At 35.4% G+C, this 25,382-nt stretch overlaps 1 protein-coding gene across 8 annotated transcripts in view; it reads right to left on the bottom strand.

Annotated features, from left to right (window-relative positions):
* Positions 1–1,926: 1,926 nt before the first annotated feature.
* Positions 1,927–25,382, bottom strand: part of RAB3IP (RAB3A interacting protein) — a 40,574-nt gene continuing 17,118 nt past the window's right edge. For 5 of the 8 annotated variants that reach the window (XM_072843247.1, XM_072843248.1, XM_072843249.1 and 2 more), the window contains 8 exons: positions 19,753–19,848; positions 13,625–13,702; positions 12,608–12,811; positions 9,591–9,719; positions 8,255–8,367; positions 4,695–4,794; positions 4,538–4,607; positions 1,927–2,284 (listed from right to left, as the gene is read on the bottom strand). In XM_072843247.1, coding sequence (XP_072699348.1) covers positions 2,202–2,284; positions 4,538–4,607; positions 4,695–4,794; positions 8,255–8,367; positions 9,591–9,719; positions 12,608–12,811; positions 13,625–13,702; positions 19,753–19,848 — 873 coding nt within the window. In that variant the 3' untranslated portion in view covers positions 1,927–2,201. Of the gene's footprint in view, positions 2,285–4,042; positions 4,136–4,537; positions 4,608–4,694; positions 4,795–8,254; positions 8,368–9,590; positions 9,720–12,607; positions 12,812–13,624; positions 13,703–19,752; positions 19,849–25,382 lie in introns of all 8 variants that reach the window. The other 3 variants (XM_072843250.1, XM_072843246.1, XM_072843251.1) reach the window with 3 other exon arrangements.

The raw sequence follows: 25,382 nt of genomic DNA, 5'->3' as shown, positions 1-25,382 counted from the left end.
TAATTTGGCTATTGTAAATAATGCTGCAATAAACACAGAGGCATAGGGGTGCATATATCTTTTTGAAGTAGTGTTTTATTTTGGGTAAATACCCAATAGTGAAATTACTCTATATTGTTTTTCAGAGTGCCTGCACCAATTTACATCCCCACCAAGAGTACATGAGGGTTCCCTTTCTCTATATCCTCGTCAACACTTATTATTTCTTGTCTTTTTGATCCTATAAGCCATTCTGGCTAGTATAAAGTGCTATTTCATTGTGGTTTTGATTTGTATTTCCCTGATGATGATATTGAGCATCCTTTTTCATGTGTCTGTTGACCATCTGTACGTCTTCTTTGGAAAAATGTCTATCAGGATCTTTGCCCATTTTTAAGGAGATAATTAGTTTCCTACTGTTGAGTTGGGAGTTGTTTTTATATTTCATTTTCGGTATTAGTCCTAATATTTTTAAATTTCTTCAATTATTACTATTTTTCTAAGTCTTCTTGGTGAATTTGATTTTTTGCATTAGATAGCACCCATCTCTATCCAAATTATGCTTTTGTTTTAATATCTATTTTGTCAGATAAAGCGTAACCACATTTTCCTTTTTTTCCATGCTTTTATTTCAACCTTTCCATGTCCTTATGCTTTGTGTATAAATATATTATTTCCATATCACACTATTCATTTCTCTACTTGGTCTTTTTTTCCTTTGGTCCTTCAATTTAATTGGTATATCTCCCATCTGACAAGACTGGAACTGTAATTATCCTCATAATCTCGGGTCTCCTCTCACTGCTACTGTGTTGATATTGTAAAGAATTTTAATTCTAGACTGTTATAGATATACTTTGTTATTTTCTTTAGCTTTACCTTTTAGTTATTCTTTCAAAGTCATTAACAAATTCCATAGTATCTCTTTTTTCCCCCCAAATCTCTTGTAGTATCTCTTGGATTTGTTTCTCTTCATACTTAGGTACTTTCTCCAAAAGTGTTTTTAATTTACATCTTTGTGTGGAAAATCTTCTCAAGTTTTGAAAGTCTGAGAACGTTTATTACGCCCTAACATTTGAAAAACTACTTATCAGGACATAAAATTCTAGCTTCAAAGTTCTTTACATGTTCGATTTCAGATTCCTGAGCTGGGCATGATGGTGATGGTTTCTCCCACACGATACTTTTCTCAAACATATCCTTTTGTCTGTAGACTCCCACCCATCCTGATGACTGAATCTTCTACAGGTAGGGTTGCCTGAACCTTTGAAGATAGGACTGAAAACAATGCCATCCTCAGAAAATTAGGTCTCTTACACAATGCTACTGTAAAAATACATTTGTTCGACTTCTGTAGAGGTCAATCTGGCAAAGCAGATCAAATATTTTAAAATACACATATACCTTGACCCAACAATTTTACTTCTAGGCACTTACATGAAGAAAATAACCCAATAATGTATAAAGAAGTATGCATGAGGATATTCATCACAGCATTATGATATGAAAAAAAACTTACAGCTAATTTCCAAACAATATTAACATACTATAGTCAAAACCATGTAGTGATGAAAGACATGTAGAAAAAATACTTAAAGAACAAAGTGTACTTTTTGTTTCAGAAATATGCGCATGTAGTTAGAAAATATCTGAAAGCTGAAAGGTTCTTCTTCAGAAATACTAACAGCATTCTCTAGATGGAGAGATTAAGTGCTTCCTGATTTCTTTTTGCCTTATTTAAATAAAATCCTTCTTTAAAGCCCAATCTACAAAACGGACAAAAATAGAGCCATTCTTGTGGGGGGGACAGAGCTGATGTCCACTCAGCCTTCTTCCTTGCCTCTCACAGGCTGCTGTACACTTTGAAAACTATAATTCAATACATTCAGCTTACGTTATCTACATGCCACAACAGAACTAGAGGAGAAAGCAAAAACATATTCAATCTAATGTTGACTTATTTCTTTATTTAGCTTTTTTTTTTTGCAACTATAAATTACAATCACTGGTACACCTGTAATTCTTTATAGTGTGTTCAACTAAGAGAAAGCAAACACAGCATAGGTCAATTTAAAAGAAATCACAGTACTTCTTAGTGTAATCTGCAAAAGAGGAAAACAGTCTTGGGCCCACTCCTTGGAAATAAATATCAAGTAACCATAAAAATATTCAGCCATTTTCCAGGTATTCAGGGAGGTTCATGCATGGTCCCAGGCACAGCATCAGAGTTCCTCTTTGAAATATCCCAGCTTTGCCAATGACATCTCTTTTCTCAACTGCATAACTTCCCAAAACATCTGATCAACTATACAAATAGAAAAGGAGACACATAAATCACAAGATGCCATCTTAATTATTTTTCAGCTGTTTCACTGAAAACTTAACATTAGCTGAAATGCCATCTGGGCATTTCCTAATGACCTATCTAATGCCTCACCATTTTACTGCTAAGTCAAACAAATTTATTTACTTTGGGTAAATACCCAGTAGTGAAATCACTACATTTTTCATGTATCTGTGACAATCTCAGTGTTATCAATAAATGAGCAAATATTCACCAGTTTTGCCGCAACTATTTGTTAGGTACGTCAATGACCACTTTAGCCCAACAGAAGGTAGACACTTCAGTGTCCTGAGTAAATAATGGCAATCTTTTTGCCTTCATAAGCAATTACCCTCAATCCTCAATTATTCTAACTTAGGGATCTTCTTGCTCTAGTTTGCTACATCTTGGCCATTCCACTGTTTGTTAACACCAGTGCAGAATGAAACAGGAAAATAAGAGTCCAGAGAACTCAGTAACATTCTTTGTGGGAATAACAGAGAAAGATTTTGCATATGGCTCAAATTAAAAATAGAAATAAATGTAGAGGTCGATCTGTAGATGTCAATTATCTCTACTTCAGACAAGCCCTCTCTGCTGAGTCAAAAAAAGCTGGCTTTATATTTCAGACAAAAAGTCTTCCTCTAACATGTCCTCAGATTAGAGACTGATTTAGATCAGTGGTTTTCAACCAGTGGAGATTTTGTCCTCAAGGGTACATCTGACAAAATGTCTGGATACGTTTTTCATTACTGGCATCTGAGTAAAGCTCAGCAATGGTGTTAAACATCCTACAACGCACAAGATAGTCCCTATGCACCACAACAAAGACTTATCCAGCTCAAAATGTTAATAGAACCAGGCCTGAGAAACCCTGCTTTAGATTTAGCTGCCCTAAATCCCTCTGGCACAAGGCACAGATAACACAGATTTTTAAATTACAGTATTAATTTGCTACAAACCCACATGTTATACGATGTGTACCAAGTACTGTGAAGAGGGAGAGTGACAGAAATCAGAGAAGAGGCCACTTCTATCGCCATCACCCTACTACCACTCACGACAATTTCTCCTTTTCATAAAGGAAATTATGAAAGGAAGATGAAAGCATCTTCCCTACAAAAACTTCTTTAACAAGGAGGAAAAAAACACACTTGACAATTAAACTTAACATAAATCATCTGTTCTGTGGCTTAAATCCTATGACCACCAACAGGTATTCAAAAATATTTCAATTTTATTGAAGTTGTAAAAAGTCCTGTACCCTTTAAAGACTATACTACTCAGCCTTCTGAAACTCAATATTAATGAGAGGTTTCACCCTCATTCTTTTAGGCAGTAAAATCCAGTTATATGGGATTCTAAATAAATAGGACTCTTCCCAACATACCAAGGCTTTGAAATGCTAACCTAAATTTTTATCAGCATTACTAACTTTTCCACAGAATTGAGATTCACTACTAAGACAGTAGGCCTCTTCTAGGTTTTAAATAGAAAAATATTTTCAGTCCTTAAAAAGATATGAATAGGAAATTTCCTACAACTTCAAATACAAAATGAGTGTAGACTTTATCCCTAGCTTGGGATCTGCTATTTGTTTTAAAACAATCACATATACTCAAGAAACACTGCTTTGGAGCTGGTGGGCCTTTTTCATTTTCATGCCTGGCATTTAAGACATTTGACTACAGAATCATCAGTAATCATGAAAGACTGTATTAAAAATATTAAAACACTTGCATGAGGTTGGCTCTCCTGGATATATCATCTATATGTTTCGGCTGATTCAGAATATAGTAATCTTTATTCCATTCAGAACTATCCTCATGACTGCTTTATTAATTCACACGTGAAAGTAGAAAATACAGAAAAAAATTATTGTTAGATCCTCATGGTTTCCACCAATTAAAATAAATCTGACCATGTCTAGAGCTTACTCATTTTTATTTCTTAAGAGTAAGTTCAATAAGCCTTTTACTCCCCTCATTTTTACTGTCTGGTTTATCAATACACCCCCCCTTAAGAGTTATAACTGATCCTGCTTAAAACTCAAGAGTAAAATGAGGCAGTTTTAAGGGTTAAATACATTTTAAAAGACAGTAGTTCCCAAACTCTCATACAACTATGAGAGATTCAATATGACTATACCAATAATAAAGTTTATTTAAGCATTACTATGTTCTACACTTTCTGAAGGTTTATGTAAATATTTTATAACCAATTAAGAAAACTCACCGTCCTGCTGTTTCACGAGCCCCTGCTGAATATATCGAATGTATGTAAAAAAGTTACATACAGAGGTGATCTAGGCCAAAAGGGGAAAAAAGTCATAAATAGTCAAATGTGTCATATCAAAGTGAGCTGTATTAAAATTCATGGTTAAGTTACTTACCCTGTATCTGCAAAAAGGAGAAATGTAATAATAGTTGCTTGAGTCCCCTAATTTAATTCTGTGTTTACAGGGCTTACTCTGGCCAGTTAGAGCACATTTTCTGCAAAACAATGACAAAATTTTAGTTTTTTAAAATTGGAAGCGTTTTGCTCCCACCCTTCTGTAGAAGTTTCATCCTCACTAACACAACAAGTATTTGAGACCTAGCAGGTACCTGGCACTATTCTACATGCAGACAGGACTGACAAATACAAAGGAATAAACCACCTTGCAAAAATACGGACTCTCAATAATTATAGAAGGGGTGCACTATATTCAGACATACCATCCTTTCTATTTGCATACTACAGACTCTCAGATTTGATATGAGGGCTTTCTGGTTAGAATGAGGCTGTAAGTCTCTTGAAGGCAGAGACTGTATCTTATTCATCTTTAAATGCGAGGCACCAAGCACATGCCTGGCACACACCAGACATTCAATGACTGTTGGTCAAGTGATGAGCCACCTGTCACTCTACTGCTCAGTACAATGATGCTGGACTGTCTTTCAGGGCAGACTCTGAAGGCAGCCTAGTTATTACCCTCCTAAGCTAAAACCATGGCTGAAAAAACTACTACTCCCTATCGAGGCAAAATGAGTACAGCTGTAACTAAAATAAAGTGATTAACAGCATTTTAAATAACATTATAAATTATATAATAAAGAAAAATATGTTACATGAACATTAAATTTCAGCTATACTTACAACAAATATGATACAGATGTGCCTCGATAATAAAGAAAACATATGGAGTGTATTTAAAATAGGGTAATTCTGGGGTGCCTGGATGGCTCAGTTAATTGAACTCTTGGTTTCAGCTCAGGTCATGATCTCAGGGTTGTGATATTCTCTCCTCCTCCTCTTCCCTCCCCTCTGCTCCTCACCCTGCTCACACACTCTCTCATTCTCTAAATAAATAAGATCTTAAAAAAAAATTATAAAATAGGGTATTTTGGAGGTGGCCATTCCAACCACAAAATAATTCTCATCTTTTCAAAGACAGTTTGCCTCATTGTTCTTTTCTTAGAAAATTCCTTTAATGATTTGTAACTATATTTTTAAAACACTAATAACTAGCTTAGGAAGGATAAAAGATCGAGAAATTTAAGGCACAAGTGATAAAGTCCTTGGAATTTCCAAAAGTATAATTTACACAAGAAGGAAAAGTAGCACTGAACTGATAAAAATCCATGTATACACTATTCTTCTGGAAACACAAATATACTTATTTGTCTAGTATTTTGTCTAATTTTGAAAGGACTTTGTTTAAAGTGGTTTTAAAGTATCAACTTCTGAAATAATGAAAGTGTTTCTTACTTCATTTCTAAAGCCATCTTTGAATTGTTCATCAACAGTCAACGTATTTTTATTTGAGCTAAGGTTCAACGTCAAAGCCTTCTGACTTCCAAGTCCGGCATTGTTAATGTGCTACACTTCCTCAGGACCCCTTAACAACTCTAGTCCCCAGATTTCTTTTTTTTTTTTTTCTAAAGATTATTTATTTATTTGAGAGAGAGCAAGTGAGAGAGTACAAGCAGGGGGAGCTGCAGGCAGAGGGAGAGGGAGAAGCAGACTCCCTGCTGAGCAGGGAGCCCGATGTGGGACTGGATCCCAGGACTCTGGGATCATGAGTTGAGATGAAGGTAGTCACTTAACTGACTGAGCCACCCAGGTACCCCTAGTCCCAAGACATCAAACCCTTACCTGCCATCCTCACTTGAGGATGCCAACATGTCTGTATCTAGACCTGTCGTCTTCTTCCCTGAAGCAGAGCCCTTCCCACTAATTTTGGAAATGTCACAGCACTCTCCCAGTGGGCCTTTAACTCCTTTCCTTTTATCATCCCCACCTGAATTTCTTCCTCTCCAAAATTCTCTTCAGATTTGTCACATCCTTCTCTCCATACACTCACCATCTTCGGAACACACGGGTGCTTGTTTCTAGGCCTTCAGTCTTACGTAGTCTTCTTTATCCAAATTCTACTCTTGCTCAAAAACCCAGATCAAATCTCCCTCCCTCATGGGCCCTAACCTCCACTCATGAGACTGGTCCTGGCTTCCACAAAGTTCCTACAGCATGTGTCATTTACTTTGTGATTATCTTCAACACCAAGCCGCTGGGAGTCTTGGCCAGGGCCATACTTCACACTTCACAGAAGAGAATATGTTCCTCAAGTTTCTCCACACAACATGCACTCCAAACACCTTGGCATCTCACCCCATTCCTACAAGCAAAGTATCCCTATACTATGAAAACTGTTCCCTAAACGTAATCTATGTAATTATTTTACTAAAATACTATATAAATCCACTTAAACTGGTACCCTCATTTGTCATTGGCACACGTATGCGTTATATAGAATGTAAGCAGAAATGTAAAATTCTATTAACAACTGCTCTATGCTATATTTAAAATAAGGTATACACAGACCTTAAAAGCACAAAAACTGCTATCGATGATCAGGATAAAAATACTTGGGAGCTTGTAGAAGGAGAAGAATTTAGAAATGTCAATCCCCTCACCAAGGTTCAGAGGCCGCTGTGCTACAGTCATGGCCCAGGGGGAGCGCGGGGGTGTTTGGCTCGCAGAACAAACCCGTGACCAGGTTCAGGACCACCTGAACGCGAACAGCATGTGATCCGGCCGAGGATGCGTGTGCACAACAGGAAACACGAAGAATCACACGACTCCTACATCAGGCTTTAACACAGACCTGTTATCTCCTCTCAACCAGCCCTCTTCCCTTCTGCCTTCACGGTGACCCAGACCCGAGTCAATTCCTGCTTTCTGGGCGCTTTCTCAGACTTTCCAGTCCCCTACACAGACCTAGTTCTTAACCGCCAACTAAGCAGCGTCCTCCAAATCTTTCCAAGTCACATCGCCAACAGCTCTGCCAAAGGTCCCAGGGACCGCTGGTTTCGGTCTTTCCTTCTTCTAGGACTGGAGAGCAAAGAGCCTGCTCTGCCATGAAATGAAGGGGTCTCATGTTGGAAGGTTTGTAATCGCCGAGTGTCTGTCATGTATGAAAGATCGAACTGGTTAGCTACCAAAGGGGGAGAGTCCTTTCTAGGACACTACGAAAGCGGAGGATCATATAGAAGTCTTTCTGGCACCGTTTTCATGCTGTTCTAATTCACTCTCTTCCCAAACTATCTTTAATGGCAACCCTCAGGAAGAAGTATTTTACACCAAAATCTCTATGTATAACAAACAAAAGTTCTGCTTATGACCCACTAAACTGATTTTATGATTAACTAATGAGTCACAACATGTGGTCTAAAAAAAAAAATGTGTCTAATACCTGATCTAATATATGTGTATATATTTTTGTAATTAAAAGTTCTTTGATGCTCAGTTTGAAATGCTGCATCTCGCACTGAGGATTTCTCTTTAGTGTGCATAAACTCAACAGAAAACAAGAAATTTAATCACATTTAAAACTAGAAAAACTAAATATTTACAACATATAAGATTTTTAAAACTCCGTGTCTTCCACAAGACATGGTTCTGAAAACATACTTTGGTCCTCCACATTCGACTGCAGAAGCTTTCACAAATCGAATAGGTTGTAATCCCACTGGTTCAATGCTTAGAGTATTGTTTTCCACAGCCTCCAGAACAGCTGAAGCCAACTTTAAAAAAACAAAAAGTATCAGATGCTATGCTGGCATAAAAATATTAAAATTGTATTCTACAGTAAACTGGGTTTTTTAAAAAAAATTATTCTTTCCCCATGCCCCACTAGTTTGGTCTTAGGTCAAGGAAAAACTGTAATCTTGGTTGGAATTCTTTTATAATCCAAATATTGTTATGAAGGGCAATTCAGTTGTAGCTAAGTAACTTTTCTCATTGTCTACAAGAGGGCTGAGGGCATCAATTCCAATCGGTCCGCCTCTTAGCCACAATTAACATCCACTATTAATGCCACGTCAAAATAAATACGCTAATGCTTTATTTTGCTAAATTCATATGTATTTTTTAACACTGGTCATTCATGACACAGCAATATATACAACTACAGCTGTGTATTTTCTGAACTTGTATGCAAGAGTACAAGAGTGATCTACAAAAGAACCGGCTGGATTATCAAATATTAAATGTACAGATGCGATGGTAGCAACTGACCAACAGGAGATGAAACCAGCACATTTCTTCAGAGTGGCAAGATTACTAATACGAATGGCCTCCCCCAAAACAGACACAGAGGCACAATGAATGACATGTCTACATGTCAAAAGTGTTTTACTGTCCGTTTTAACTTCTCCTTACAAATAATGTTAAAGTTAAATCCTCTAAAGACTTCGTATAAGACTCTTAGGATTACATTTCTTAAACAGAGATTGACAAGATATTTATAGACAAACCTTCCACAGGTATGAACAAATTAAATTTATGACCTTACGTCTATATAGTACCTTGTATTTTATAAAAGTTTATGTACTTAATTTACTTCATTTCATTCATTTCATTCCCTGTGACACAAGCAAGGCAGGTATTTTCCATTTTAAAGATGAAGAAACTAAATGATTTTTTATTTAGTTCTTCGTAGTGTATAAAACTTTCCTTATAGTGAACTTTGGACCGAGAATTAAGAAAGCAGCCCTACCCCAGATGCACATTTACTTCACTCTGGTGCAACACATACTTCACTGTGAATGAGCCTCTGCTCAAGTAAACAAAGATGTTCAGTAACTGAATGCCAAGAAATAATCATGATCTTAGTATGGAATGGAGAAAATGATAAAACGTGACATGTTATAATAACTTATTTATGTAAGAGAAAATATATAACATGATTTAGCAAAGGGTACAGCAACAACTCTAACGCATTCCTATTAAAATAAAAAAAAATTACCTCACTTTTTGAGAATGTTAAACATGGAAAGATATCTTCCTGATAAATTTTGTCTAAGAAAGGACACGATCTATCCATTGTGGGATCATCCTTCCAAGATCTGAATTCATTATACAGAGATAAGTCAGCCTGACAAACCAAAAGAAAACACAGAATAATCTTTTTAAAGGCACAAACACAAAATCATCTTATAAAACCAAAACCTAATTTAAACATTACTGATAAAGAAGTCGTCTTCATTTAAAATAATGAACTGAACTATTCTTGATTCATGATACCAACTTCCTTTTTAAAAAAATCCCAAGTCCCAAATGACTGACTAGCTCTTTTCAACAGATCTACCCTGGTGTATTCAGCAATGCTACCTGGATTCCCCACCGCCCCCCCAAAAAATGGTGGCGCTCCTCTTAAGATACATTGTGCTCACTGCTCTGAATATAAAACAAGTGATGAGAAGTCTTTTCTGAAAATAATCAAAAGGTTAAGTTGGAGCCAAGTTCATTAAATAAAGTGAAGAAATGGAGACTAAATTGTGAAACCTAGCTGGGGTCGAAATGATACTAACTGTTCTATTACCTGAGGGCATTTTCAAAAGAACTTTGAAAATGTTTACTGTGTAAGCAGCACATATATAACCCCCTAAACTATTTTAAAAATATAACATTTACTAAGATCTATTTTTGGCATAGCAACATCCGGTGACTACTGTCTGAATTATCGACAATTATCAGGCTGACACTCATCTTCCTAGTCACTCTTCCGGGCGGTCCCTCCTTTCCCCTCCTGCCCTTTAATAAGTTTTCCCAAAGTAGTCTTCCCTCCAAATGCCCTCTACTCAGCTCAACACTACCTATCACATACAGAGCCACACCTGCCCCTGGCTGCCCTTTCAAGGTAATGCCCCTCATCCTCCTGCGGCTCTAAGCCGCTATCATCCACGAGAACTGGACACATAAACGACACACTAACTACACCCATGACCTTCAGGACAGCTTAAATGGATATGCAGATGGTTTACATGAAAATAATAAAAGACTAAGTGTATCCAAGCTTTCTTATAGACTTTCTTTTAAGGTATATCATGGAAATTTCAGTATGAGTTTTTTTTTTTTATCCTAATCCATAAATTCTTTGAATCAGAGCTAAAGGCAAAAGGATAAATAATACTTACATTTTCAAATTACTTTTCTTTGTAAAGTTTACCCTTTAATGGACATAAGCCCCAAAGCAGGTAAGATTCTAGTTCAAAGGCAGTAATTTAAGCTAGTAAGAGCTGACCCTGTGTCAGGAACCATGAGAAGTAAGAACTTCCCAAATGCTTAATCCTCACAGCTGTGCAAGACAGACATCATGATCTTCATTTTTTTAATATATAAATATATATATATATATATGTGTGTGTGTGTGTGTGTGTGTGTGTGTGTATAAAAGAAAACTAGGGCTTAGCAAGGTAAAGGAACTTGCCCAAGGTTACAGACCAAGAAACCGGTAAAAGTTCAAATTTGTATCTAAATGACTTGATGGCAAAGACTTGCATAATGCAGGTGTGTGTATAGATGCACAGACGTGCACTTTAAGTGTTTTCAGAAGCTACAATGCAAATGTCGCTTCTGCCTGCCTGTCACATTTTCTACAAAAATATGGACGTTTCACTTTCTTTCCAATGGTTTATTATTTTTTTTAAATTTTAAGTTCAGTTTGCCAGTATATAGTAGAACACCCAGTGCTCATCTCATCATGTTTTATCTTTTCCTAAGATTTAAACAGGTCAACTTTACGTGTTTCCTTTGTCTAATAAAGCTTTTTGATAAGTTTTCACAAAACATTAGAATACAGGATATATCTGGAAAGCAAAACGTTACCATTTTGAAGTTGTTTGCTGCCTATTCATATTTCATGAGACATCGTTAAGTTAAAAACAAAACTTTAAAATGTTCCATGAGAAAACATTTAAATTTTGTTAGTGTAAACAGCAGAAAACAAGGTATATAATCACACACACCAAGAAGCTGCAGCAAAATACAAGTTGTACCAAGTGCAAGTTAATAAAAATGCTAATTAATTTCAAGGAAATTAAAGTTAAGACTAATTAAAAAGTTTCTGAAATAGTTAACCAACATGAATTTTAGATTCCATCAAATTCAGATTTGGTCACATACTGAACTTCTCCTTCACCAGCATCTTTTTTTTATTAATAAGCAACCAAAATGCATTCAATTAAAGTTAAGTAACGATTTTGGTTATTCAATCTAATAAAATCCTGGCTTCCGTGCAAAAATTTAACCAAATGAGCAGATACGGCTTCTTAAAGATTCATGATGAACCTGAATACAACAATGTAAAATATAGCTTTTAAGAAAAAGAAAAAAGGAGGGAAGGGCTGCTCCCTGCTTCCAATCTCCTTGGAAATGTTTTCTCATTGTATGCAATGAGAAAACCAAAAAAATATATATATAATTATACAATTTTTACTCAAAACAGCTCAAAATATTTTCACATCTGTTACCTTCACAACATGTCTTTTAAAATGATAAGGCTACCATTAGTTCTATGTTTTTGTTGCTTAATTATCGGAATTAACGCTCTTTTACACTGATATAAAACTCTACCTCTCCCAGGATTTAAGTAAAAGCAATGTGCTGTTCAAGAGAATTGCCTTATTTTCACACTTTTTTAAATTTCATATTCTGTTAGAGCATCCTACCAAGTAATTTTGCCTAGCCAGATCATTAAAGCCACCCACTCTCCTTTATACAACACATGACAGTTTGCTCCCTAAATGAAATACCAAGAGTAAGAAACTCACCAAGTTTCCAGCAGGTAACTCCAAGGTCAGCCAAGTAGAGAACGGAACTGAAGACTCCCTGAAAGCAGCCAGCTCTAGATAAAGCCTCCCCCATCTTAATATTGCATACTTTGTACTAAAGATTTTGCTGGCAAAAATCGTAACTGACACCTCAGTGATGAGAATTAATAAGGATCAAGAGAGTCAGAGGGGACAGTCCTTGGCGAGTTACCTCTTTGCAATCTTTTACAATTGGCTGTATCACACTGAGGTCCTGATGACTGCCACTCATAGCACTGCTTGTACTTTTATTTCTTGTGTGTCCCCTTTTAAAAGGTGTCTTTCCGCCTGGCAGAGGCTCTTGCGTAGGTGATGTTGGAGAACTGGACAATACAAGTGTCTTCAATGCAGCGACTTCAGCTTGAAGGACATCAATCTTGGAAAGAAAGCAACAGAGTTCATACACTCACTGTTTTATGACAGATTCAGCTAAATGCTAGCAATGTGATAAAAACACTTTTCCTTTCAAAGATGAAATAAAGTTTAATTTGTATTTGCTGTGGAGTAATACAAAGAAAGTGAAACCAAGTTTTTTAATGTTTCTATATGGCTTGGATTTGGCTGCTATTCACAGAGCTAAGTGAAATTTTTTAAGTTATCAAAATGCCTAACATGTGATTCATGTGAATTTTCAAAATCCTCAAAATAGAAACAGCTTATGAATAGTTGTGGTTCATTCCTAAAATAACAGGAATAATAATCCTAGTTTGGTGGCTTTTTTCCCCAGCGAATTAAGAAAAATATCATTAACTTTAAAATGTGATTATATAATCCTTTTGATAATACATATGATTCATAAGACTTAAAATCCTTTGGTTCTATTTATTCATTTATTTTTAAGATTTTTTTTTTATTCCTTTATTCATGAGAAACACAGAGAGGCAGAGACACAGGCAGAGGGAGGAGACTCCCCACGGGGAGCCCTTATTTAATAAATTTGTAATAAATAAATTATTTAATTTTATTTATTTTTAAGATTCCTTTGGTTCTAATATAAATGAGTGCCTACTGTTCACTATTAATTGTACCTCTGTAGTAGGTTTTCTATTTATAGTTTCCTGTAGTTCCCAAATCTTCTAAAATAAGCTCTAGTTTATAAATAGGAATATCCAATAAATGTTTTAAGTATCTTTAAGACAGTAATCACGAATTTCTTTATTTTTTTACTATTAAGGCAGCAAAAACTTACTTTTCCTTGTGCTTCCTTTAGCTGTTTTTCTGCTGTTGCCTGCTTGACATTTGCTTCTCTCACCATCTTATGAGCTTCCTGAAAAAGTTAAAATCTCAACTTTTGGAAACAAAGTATTTAGCCTTTGTTTTCAAAAAATCTTTCAACACGTGTCTACGACTGTAGCAAAATTTACCAAAACTACCAAAATTTAACCTGAAAATAAATATTCAATGTCAATTGTCAGTTCTTGAAATAGCAATTATCATCTGATAGGTAAACAAGTATAAATTAGGAATATGTACTTTTAGTACTAATATCACTGACATAGCCACATTAAGTTCAATCATTGTGGATCAATGTTTGTGTAAAGACTGTGAATGTTTGACATTCCGTGTGCCAACCCCACTTCTCTGTAGTTGGGTTTCTGTAACTTGGCTACTATATAAATGTTCATATTATCAATCACAGCAAAGACATACAGAAGGGACAAGTAAAAATATTAATACATCAATAATGTTGCATTTATAAGAATGACACAGCTGAGAAGCCCTAGAGCTTCTAATAAAAACATTCACAAAATGATACGAAGTGACAAATTCCATGCAGAGCAATCTGCAAAGGCAAATCAGAAATTAGCCTTTAAGATGGTCTTAATTTTTTAGTACCATAAATATGAAATTCTAGGTATTCAATTCCTTTTTCCCTTATATTTACTGATCCAAATTTACTCCTGACATCGCTTTGTGAGGTGCTATACCAGGTGCTGATAATATACTGGGAAAAGAAACAAGGTCCCTCCCTCTTAAGGAGCTTACATTCAGTTTACATTCTAATAATCAAAATATCCAAGTAAGAATTCTGAGTTTTACTCTAAGTGCAATACGAAGCCTTATGATCTTTTGAAAAGAAAGTCACTGATCTTACTCGTATTTTTGAAAAACTACTCTGCTGTACGGAACAGTCCTAAAGAAGATTAAGGATGGACTGGAACCATATATAGGCTGCTTGAGATAATACCCTGGGATTGAAAAACACGTATGTTAGAACTTCAAATTATAGTTTATGAGAGGGAAGAGAAGAAGGGAAGGAGGAGGGAGGGAGGAAGTCAGCTTCAAATTTAATTTAAACACATTTAATACGTGTTTGACAATGGCACCCTTACTAAGTCTGTCAACTGTTCAGTGTAAGAGTCAACATTCTCCACATCCGACTCCCATTTGCTCCCACAGTATTGTAATGAACTGCACTTTGTTTATATGCTCATGAATGTGAATTTACAGATCACATTAGCTTAAATAAGAGATGCTTTACTATCAATACTTTATAATGAGAAGAGATTAACTGTGAAAATCTTCCATGCACAGTTATGCTGGTTATCTTGTATCAAAGTCCTTAAGAGCTGCCAATGAGGTAAGTGGTTTTCTTTCTAAAATAACAAAAGTTTCAGATTTGCTGAATTTTTCTATAACGAGTGGCTGTCAACAGATCACTATTTGGCAGATATTTATAAAATAATAAACATATCTAATCTGACCCTTTAGGATAAGTGACATTTTAACTATAAATGCAAAAGTAACTCAGGCTAAGGAGAGATTTGTTTAAATGTCTGGAAATGGACTCTGCTTTCCTTAATAGTGGACTATGCAACCTGGACAAAACCTCCCATGGAGGATAATTTAAAAAGCTGGACAAAATTTTTGTAAATGTATCAGAAGGTATTAGAGAGCTAACAAAACGGTGAAGAATGAGAGGACCAAGACCCAGGAGAAGATGGAAACTAAGAAAAGAAAGGTAGAATTCAGGGTGAGATCTGAGGTATACAGTGAAGACGTGGTGTAACCTACATGTAACTAGAGTCCCAAAAGGAGAGGAGAGCTAAGAAATGAGGCTGAAGCAGTAGCTGAAAAGATAACACATAGGATTTGCAAACTGACAAGACATCAAATAGCAGATTCCAAAAAAGTTTGAAAATTTACTATCACTTTGTCATTCTAAATGTGAAAATGATACAAGTATCTTCTATACCAGGAGTCAGCAAACCTCCTCTGTAAAGGGTCAGACTGTAAGCAGTTGGGGCTTTCTGAGCCATCCTGTCTCTGCTGCAGTGTGAAAGCAGCCACAAACACACAAATGGCAAACGTGGCCATTTCAATACACACTTATCAGCACTGAAATCTGAATTTTCTTGTCACAAAGTACTCTTGTTTTTTTTCCCCCAAACCACTTAAAAACTGTAAAAACGTATCTTAGCTGATGAGGCTGCACAAATTAGGGACAGGCTAGTTCTGCCCTCTAGGCTGTAGTTTGCAGACCTCTGATACAAACATTCATGTGTAGACACTCACAGACTTTGAAAATGGAATTTTCTTCCTATCTGGTTAACAATGATTCAAATGAAGAAGGTGGTTTTTCTCTTTCTTTAAAATAATGTTTAAACTTGTTCTCTTCTGATTAATTTGCAAAGATAGTCTGTTGGTATTAGAGAAGACAAATGCACCAGAGAATATTCTGGTGAAACCTTCACATAACCAGCAATGGAACTGAAAATTCAATATAATGATTTAATACAGGGAAAGATGTACTTCTTCCATTTGGATCCATATATTCATGAGTTATCAGCCATATTGCATCTAATTTTAAAAAAGGAATAAAGACTAGACCTTCACCTGAATCATGAATTGTTAAAACAAGATTTTTGAAAACAAGGTAACATATTCAATCATACTCCTCTTACTAAATATATACACACACTATACATATATTTTAGTGAGGATAAAATATTTTTGTATTATTACAAATAAACTTATTAACTTGCTTTTTAAAACTTGTTTTATAGTTTACATAACATGTATTATATGTTAGTGTATATATATAATTTATAAGTACATATGCTCTTAAAACAGTGCCTACCAATAGGTAACCCTCAATAAATATTACTTATTTTCATCATAATAAAGGTACACACTCAAATTTTTCTTTTACAGATTAAGTACATGATCTCAACAAAAGTTTGGCATCTATCGGTCTAGGTAAGAAAAATCATGATGGCTTGCAAAATGGTGTTAGCAATATCATGATGAAAGGTAGAAAGATTTGCCTTATAAATCTGTCACAAGATTTGCCTTGTGAATATGGAATACAGGAGAGGCCTCAATGAGGACTCCTCTTCTGTGGCCTGAGACCAATGAAGTACCATTTATGATTTTCATAGTACTTAAAGCAAGGATCAGGGTTATGAATTTGAATCCCAGCTCCTTAATCCTTTATGCCTCATTTTCTTCACCGATAAAATGATAATAATTTGTACTATATACCTATTAGCATTATGAAGAAAAAACTCAGTGTGCATAGACATTACTAAAACTGGCTGACAAAATGTAAAAAAAAAAATCTGAAGGCTACCTATCTATCTTTTCTTTTTCCATGTCAAATGGATCTACTTTTTTAAGCATTCATTTTGTTATCTCAAAATCAGAGACCATATATATGTATATGTGTGTATATATATAGAATTCTTGTATTTGATAGTTTTAAAACCCAACTTTCCTACAAAGTGTAATTATACTAAAGATTATTCATATACAACAAACTCCTAATTTTAATTTACATGTTAAGTGTACCAAAGCTGAGCAAATTTCTATTTATTCAAAATAATCCTTAATTCTTACAAAACTATATACATATTTATATATTATATTTATATATATGTAAAATATAAGCAAAAAATCTTTTCATAAGACAATGAGAAACTAGATCATGAATGCACAATAGACCACAGAAAAACTTTTAGCACCTTTTTATAAAATTCGTAAGTAACTGGTTTGAATACAGTGTCCTTCATTAGTGAAATCATCTTCTGTCGGTGTAATTCCTTTCCCAGTGTCAAGGCTATTAGCCATTGTCAGACCAGGTATAGATCAGGGACCCAAATACCTTTTTTTTTTAGATATACCTTTTATTCCAAAAATTCCATTTCTGCTTTTTCACATCCTGCTATGGAGAGGGAGAAGTTTCTTCCCATTTGTTCTCCTACCTTCATCTAACAGAATATACATGCAAGTGCAGACAAGAGGAAGTAAGCAAGGCTAAAATTATGGCCAGGCAGGTGAGAAGCTTAATATATTTGCTTTCTTATCTAGTATCCATATATCATTATAAAACTCTCTTCTGGCCAAGACAATACTGGAAGAAAAAGTCTAAGGTTTCTTGTCAACCCCCTCTACAAACAAAGATGTAACAAGTCATATAGCTCCTGTCCTCTAGTCTTTGATGACTAGCTAACCAAAAATAATAATAAATCAGTTTTTAAATGTCCATGAAAAGAAAAGGACCCCTGAAAAAGACAGAGGACAGGGCAAAGGGGTGTTGAGCAGAGGGGACATGGAAAGCCCACAGCTGAAGAAATCCACACGTAACTTGTTACCATGTTCCTTGTAATGACAGAAATGGTGGAATATGTGCAGTTGGTGGATTATGACTCTCATGACAGTGACCATGTAGGTGAACATGAAAACATGTTATTTGAAGAAAAAATACAAAATATATTAGGATTACAATTATGTAAGAAAATATGCATACCTCTAAAACTGAAACAGATGCTGCATAAATAAAAATAACAAAAGGGGAAGAAAATTTTCTAAAATCTTTTACCACACTCAGTTTTAAAAACAAATTTTTAGAGTAAAAAAATTAGTATTATTATAATTTTAAGATTTTATTTAAGTAATCTCTACACCCAACGTGCGGCTCAAACTTATGATCCTGAGATCATGAGTCACATGCTCTGCTGAATGAACTAGCCCAGAGTCTCAAAAAGAAATTATTAACAATTGATAATGGCATTAGTCATTCCAGTTAACACCTCAATCTTTTTGATTAAGAAATCTTTTTTTTTTTTTTTAAATAAGCTCTGTGCTGAGCATAGGGCTCAAACTCATGACCCCAAGATCAAGAGTTGCATGCTCTACCAACTGAGCCAACCAGGTACCCTTGAATAAGGAACTCTTAAAGGCTCAAGGTCTTAACCAGAAAGAACCACATTCTATGAAAGTGGTTCTTAATCAAGTAAGTACTATCCTCTCCTCACCCCCAACTTATAAAAGTTGTCAAAATGATCAGGAGTATGACTAGCTTTTTGGGGCCAAAGCCAAGTATGATGGTTAATGCTGGATGCCAGATATTTGGCCAAACCTTACTCTGGCTGTTTCTATGAAGGTATTTCTGGGCGAAACTAACATATGTTAACTCAGGCAGATTTTTCTCCAATAATGTGGTTGGGCCTTATCCAATCAGTTGAAGGACTAAATAGAATGAAACAGCGGATCCCGTTGGAGTAGGAGAGAATTTTCCTGCCTTCAAACTCCAAGTGAAACACCAGTTCTTGTTGGGTCTCCAGCCTGTCAGCCTTAGGACTAGAGTTGCACCATCAGTTCTCTGGTTCTCAGGCCTGTGGACTTGGGACTATAAAACTATACCATCAGCTCTCCTCGGTCTCCAGCCTGCTAACTCACCCTGCAGAACTTGGTAAAGTAGCCTCCATCATCACATGTGCTGATTCCTTACTATCAGTCTCTATATAATTATGTATACATATATACACATCTTATTGGTTTTATTTCTCTGGAGAACCCTGGCTAATACATCAAAAATACAAAATGACAAAGTCAATTTGCACCTCTAATGAGAAACACTGCTTGAGGTGGGTAGAAACTATAGTCCTGTTGGCAGGCTGGAGATAAAGAGGTGGGCTTTCTAACAAGTAGATGTGCCTTCTAACAATCCTCAAACCTTCGCCTCTCAGACAGCTACGTCAAGAGTTTACCATCTTTATTGTGGAGTCATATTTATTATAGGATTACCCTAAAGTAGCCCCTAAATGCTTGATAAAAACAAAATTAAAATTTACCTCGTTTCTGTCCACACAGGCATTTTAAAACAACCTGATACTGGTAGCCCACAGGGTCTTTTTCTTTTCCCATCATTTTAAGTTGCAGACTCTACATTTCTTAAAGATTTCATTTTTCTTAGATGACTTATAAATTATGTGTGAAGCTAAGCATATCTTTTTCAAGATCCCCTCAGAAAACAATTCTATCAATATATAAAAATCAAGATGTTGCTCTTGGCCAACATGTAAATAGACCAACCTCAAACAGACTAGCTGTGAGTTCCTCCAATTCCTGTCCAAGTTGATCTCGTACTTTAGAAAGCCTCTCACACTCTTCATCTTTTAACTTCAGTTCCTATGAAAAATTGATCATTTTATTTTGAATTTCCATAGTTTGAAGTTAGATTCAGCAGACTACATAATCTTTACTAATAAAATGACAAAATATTAATACTGTCCCCTTCTACAACGCTCAAACTGAAAATGTTTATTTAGCACTTGCTATGTGGAAGACAATCAGGCAAATCTAAAATTATAAATAATTCTAATTCACATATTAAATTTTCATGTTTCTTTCATGAGACGTCCAAAGATTAAGTAGGATTATATGTTACGTGTGAAAATAAACAATTAAATGACTTCATTCTTTTTTCCCTTTTCTCCGAACATATTTATTTCCATCAAACAGGAATTTAATTGCATTTAACATTTCAATAAAAATTCAGTGGGTTGTTTTCATATTTACTTTAAAATTTATTCACTTATAGATAACTTTATGTACCATATGGCAATTATTTTAAAATTTCCATTAGGAGACTATACCCATTTAGCACTGCAACCAGAGGCAAATGATACATATTTGCATTTAAAACTAAGAAAAATGTTAATGACAAAATCACATCCTACATTTACACATGAATTCTCAAAAGGTCTCAAATAGATGTTTTAAAAAATCCTTTTTAAAAATGTAAATAATACGTACTTTTATATGTTGCTCTAATTTTTCAAATTTAGGATAAAAAAAATCGAAGCTTCCTATATATTGATCACAATTACACTAATGAAATAATGAGTTAGTTGTATTGTAATTGTGTAGCAGCACAGTTTTTGAATCCCCCAAAGACAACTCCAGAAAACTAAATATACTAACTAAAGTATCAGAAGAACCCAATGACCACATCTTCAACAAAACTAGGTAAGGAAAGCCCCACAAATCTTACACTATGACAGAACTTGGCTACACTGCCAACACCAGAAAATGAGCAGCTCTGGGGAAGGATAGCAGGAAGGGGAAGGGAATACAGAGGTATCCTATGAAGCCTCAGAACCCAAAAAATCACTACAAATACCCAAAAGGAGAGGATTCGACCTTAGCGGAAACTGGGAGAATTTGAGAACAAATGGAGAAAAAGGAAAAGGTTTCCACAGGCTCCAAGTTGCAGGTGGAGTATGAAACCCTATATGCAGCCCTGAAGCAGCAAACTACCACAAAGCCCTCAACTCTCAGGAACTAGAGAGCATCCAGCAAAGAGACTCTTCCAGGATACTGCCCTCTTGGAATCTGAAACCAAATTGCAGGACAAGAATAACAGAGGCTGAGAGACAGAAGGCTCAGATATTAAAGGAGAAAGAGGGTGGCAAGATTGCAAAGCAAACAGATCGCAAAAGTAGCATACGAAAAAGTATTTTTTCTTCTATTTCTAGAAATATCATTCCTAGACATAATATTAAGCCTGTAAAGTTTGCAGAGACACTAGGCTAGAGGAGAAAGCCTTCTTGAACAAGGCTTACCTCTGAGAGACAGAAGTGGCTACACAGATATACCAATAACAACAGAAGGGAAAGCTCTTGAACATAAAATTGAGAAAGCTACCTTGGTTTATCCTACTCCTTCACAGGAGCCTCCTCCTAATGGTCCAGGGAAATTCAATCCATTTAAACATGGAAAACAAACACAAGTATGTGAAGCTACCATAATAAGAAAGTTAAGTCACCTTTATAAGGTAAAGAAAATCAGATAGGTATTAAATGTCAATAGCATTTTATGCTAGAAAACAACAGAATGACATTTTGAAGATACTCAAGGGGGAAAAAATGTGAAATGAGGATTTTATAACCAGCCAAAGTGTCCTTCAAGTGAAAGGTCAGAGACAAAGAATTATAAACCTGTAAAATTTTAGAGAATCTTTCTCGTAGGAGTGTGATTCAGTGATCAAGAATGAAGATCTACATAATCCAGAAGAGGCTGGGAGGAAGCTTTAACACTAAGGACGGAGACGGGTGAGAAGCAAATATACTGAACTGTAGAACTACAACTAAAAGATGGGCATATCAAGAGAATGAAAAGACAAGCCACAGACTGAAGAAAATATTTACAAAAGACACAGCTGATAAAAGACTGCTAAAAAAAATAAACAAATTCTTAGAACTCAACCATAAGAAAACAAACAACCTGACTGAAAAATGGGCAAAAAGTGCCTCAACAGACACTTTTTAAGATTTTATTTATTTATTCATGAGAGACCCAGAGAGAGAGAGGGAGAGGGGCAGAGACACAGGCAGAGGGAGAAGCAAGCTCCTCGCAGGAAGCCCGATGTGGGACTGGATCCCAGGACCTGGGACCACACCCAACCCCTGAGCCACCCAGGCATCCTTCAACAGACACTTCAACAAAGAAGATAGAGAAAAGGCAAATATACATATGAAAAGATACTCCATACTAAGAGTGGGAATCTGCCAAATGTAGAGGAAGGAGTAAAACAGTATGTTTAATAGTAGCTAAAAATGAGGGATGAACACCACAGAAAGATTAATGCCAGAAAATTGGGTTTATGGCCCATCCCAAAACGCACTTAGAAATCAGGACTTCCTTTAAAAATAAGGGGAGATTATCTCGAAGGCCAAGGGAAGTCACTGAAGGATTTTAAACAGGATAGCAACAATAAGATTTACAATTCAAAATGGTTACTTGGAAGTGTGGTGAGGTTGTTGAGGTTTTAAAAAAAAAAAGACTAGAAAACAGTTCACTGATTACTGCTGCATTTTAGGCAATAGATACAAATTTAGAGTACTTGTACTGGAGAAAAGAAATTTGAGAAATATTCAAAACACAGAACATCAAGACTCTGATCAAACGCATTCCATCAAACTCAAAACTATGGTTTTTAAGATAAACATTTTATATATCAAGAAAGAAAAAATGCTGTCAATGAAACTATGTGATTTTTCTCACTAAGAATTTTCATTTTAAACTTAAAGAAAAAACTCTTTTAAGCTAACACAGATTTTTATTTTTTTTTTACACCTTTCTATTTCAATGTCATCATAGTGAAGTCATTTTGAAGATATTTAAGCCAGCAATTAAGACCAAAAAATACAGAACCCAACTCACAGAATTCAATTGAATTAATCACAACATGAACAACTATGACCAAGTTCACATACAAGTAGACAATGATGAGTGTCATGATGGTTAATATGGAAAAAAGTGTATAATTCAGAATCTGTGAAGTATGACCATGTATACATCTTATCTCCCCAACTAGTAAACACCTAAAGACAGGGTCAAATGTAATTTATTTTGCCCCCTACAGGGCCTTGTACAATATTGTCAGTACTACCTCTCTCCAAGAAATATATCTGTTTATGAAGGAATGTAGTAAATGTTTATGAATATCCATGACCACAGTTAGTGGGACCCTGCTGAACAATGGATCTGACACAGGTATGCATTTCTGAATGACTTTATCTGGCTGCAAGCTATTCCATTTAATTTTATCTTCCAACTTAACTCATTTTCTTTTAAGGAAAAAAAAATTAAAAGTTGAAAATAACACATTGTACCAGTAAGTCTCACACTTAACAATGTAAGAATCACCGGGGGGGAAGGGGGGTTATTAAAAATATATATTCTCAAACCTCAACACAATAATTTTATTTCAGCAGAATCTGGGGTAGAGTCCAGGAAGCAACATTTTAATAAAGGTAAACTCAAGTCCAACTTCTACCCCAGAATTCTACCAAAACTGGTCTTCAGCAATGACCTGTGGAAGGCCAAATAAGTGGAGAATTACATCTCTGGCATCCCTGTACCTCAAAATCAATGATCACATGGGTGTTCCCCTTGTACACAGTATGGATTTGTTGTTCGGAAGTGGTTACCCAGGGGCTACATTTCCCAGCCCACCACGCATCTACATATCAGTATGAAATTGGTTTGCACCAATGGAATGTGAGTCAAGGTTATGTGTCACTTCTAAACCAAGTCTTTTTAAGAAACAGGTGTGCCTTCTCCAAGCTTTCTTTTCCTTTCACCTCACTGATTAGATACAGATAACAATAAAATTCTAAAAGATTATAAAGATCCAAGAAGAAACCCAGATCCCTGAATTATTTCATAAAGAACCACATATCAACTATACGCATCTGCTGCAAAATGCTCAATAAATAAAAATTAACTTTAACGTTAAATCACTAAAATTTAAGAGTTGCTTACAAGCAGCTAGCATGTCCCTAATTAATATGTGCATCTATTTTATAACAATGTAACTGTATACACATGTATATATTCATATACTCAGCAAAATGTATCGAGAACCCATTAGGTGTTCAAAATATAATCAGGAGCAAAAGACACTTGCAATCTTATCCTCATGAAGCTCAGAATTATTGGAGCATATGCATAAGTGTAGGTTTTTGTATTAGGGTTTCTGGGTGGTACAGAACAAATATAAACAGAAACAGAACTTTGACTCTTAATCAAGATGGACCAACAGGGATATTTACAACCCCACCTGACACAACTAAAAACCTGGAAAAAATACATTAAAATATTTTTAAGACACTAGGCACTCGACAGCAGACAGTAATTCTCCAAATACGGGAAACAAATTAGGTGAGCCCTACAATTTGGTCCAGCTTATCACTCAAAAAGATGAAAGCATTATTAGACAAGGATTAAAACAGTTGTTAAACTGAGCTTCATATATTTTAGAACCTAGAGAAAAGACTGAACTTATTAAACAGCAAAAAAATATCACAAAGACCCAAATTAAACTTTCAGAGATGATAACTATAATGTCTGAAAAAAAATACACTGTATAGCATTTATAGATGAGATGCTGCAGAAGAAAGGAGGAGTGACACTGGAAACAGCAACAGAAACTACACACAATGAAACACAAAGAGAAAAAAAAGATTAAAAAAAAAAAAATGAACAGAGCACCAGTGAGCTGTGGGACAATTTTAAGCAGTCTAATGAATGTGTAACAGGAGTCTGGAAGAAGAACAGAGATAGGGTAGGTTGTAAAAGTTTTTGAAGAAATAATGGCCCAAACTTCCCAAATTTGAAAATTAACAAACTACAGATTCAAGAAGCTCAACAAACCCCAAGCATAAGATACATGCAGAAAACTATACCAAGATACACCATAATCAAACTGCTTATAGCCAGGGCTAAAGAGGAAGCTTACACCACATGTGGAGGAACAAAGGATAACACCTCATTTCTTGTGAGAAACAATGCAAGCTAGAATACAATGGAGCAACATCTTTAAAGTACCAAAAGGAAAAACTATCAATTTAAAATTCTTTACCAAGTGAAAATATCTTTCAAAAACAAAGGTGGAGAAAAGATAACCTCTTCAGAAAAAACAACTAAAAATAATTTATCACCAGTAAACGTACATAACAAAAATGTTAAAAGATGTCCTCCCAGGAGAAGAAAAATGATTATCAGATGGAAATCAGGATTCACAGGAAGAAGTGAAGAGTGACTGAAACAGCAGATAACACAGGTGAATATAAAGATTCTTATCATCTAAATCTCTTCAAAAGATAATGAGTCATTCAATGCAAAAATAGTAACAATACACTGTGGAGTTTAAACAT

This window comes from Canis lupus, chromosome 11, assembly GCF_048164855.1.
Source record: "Canis lupus baileyi chromosome 11, mCanLup2.hap1, whole genome shotgun sequence".
Lineage (NCBI taxonomy): Eukaryota > Metazoa > Chordata > Mammalia > Carnivora > Canidae > Canis > Canis lupus.
This window is presented reverse-complemented; position numbering and strand designations above follow the sequence as displayed.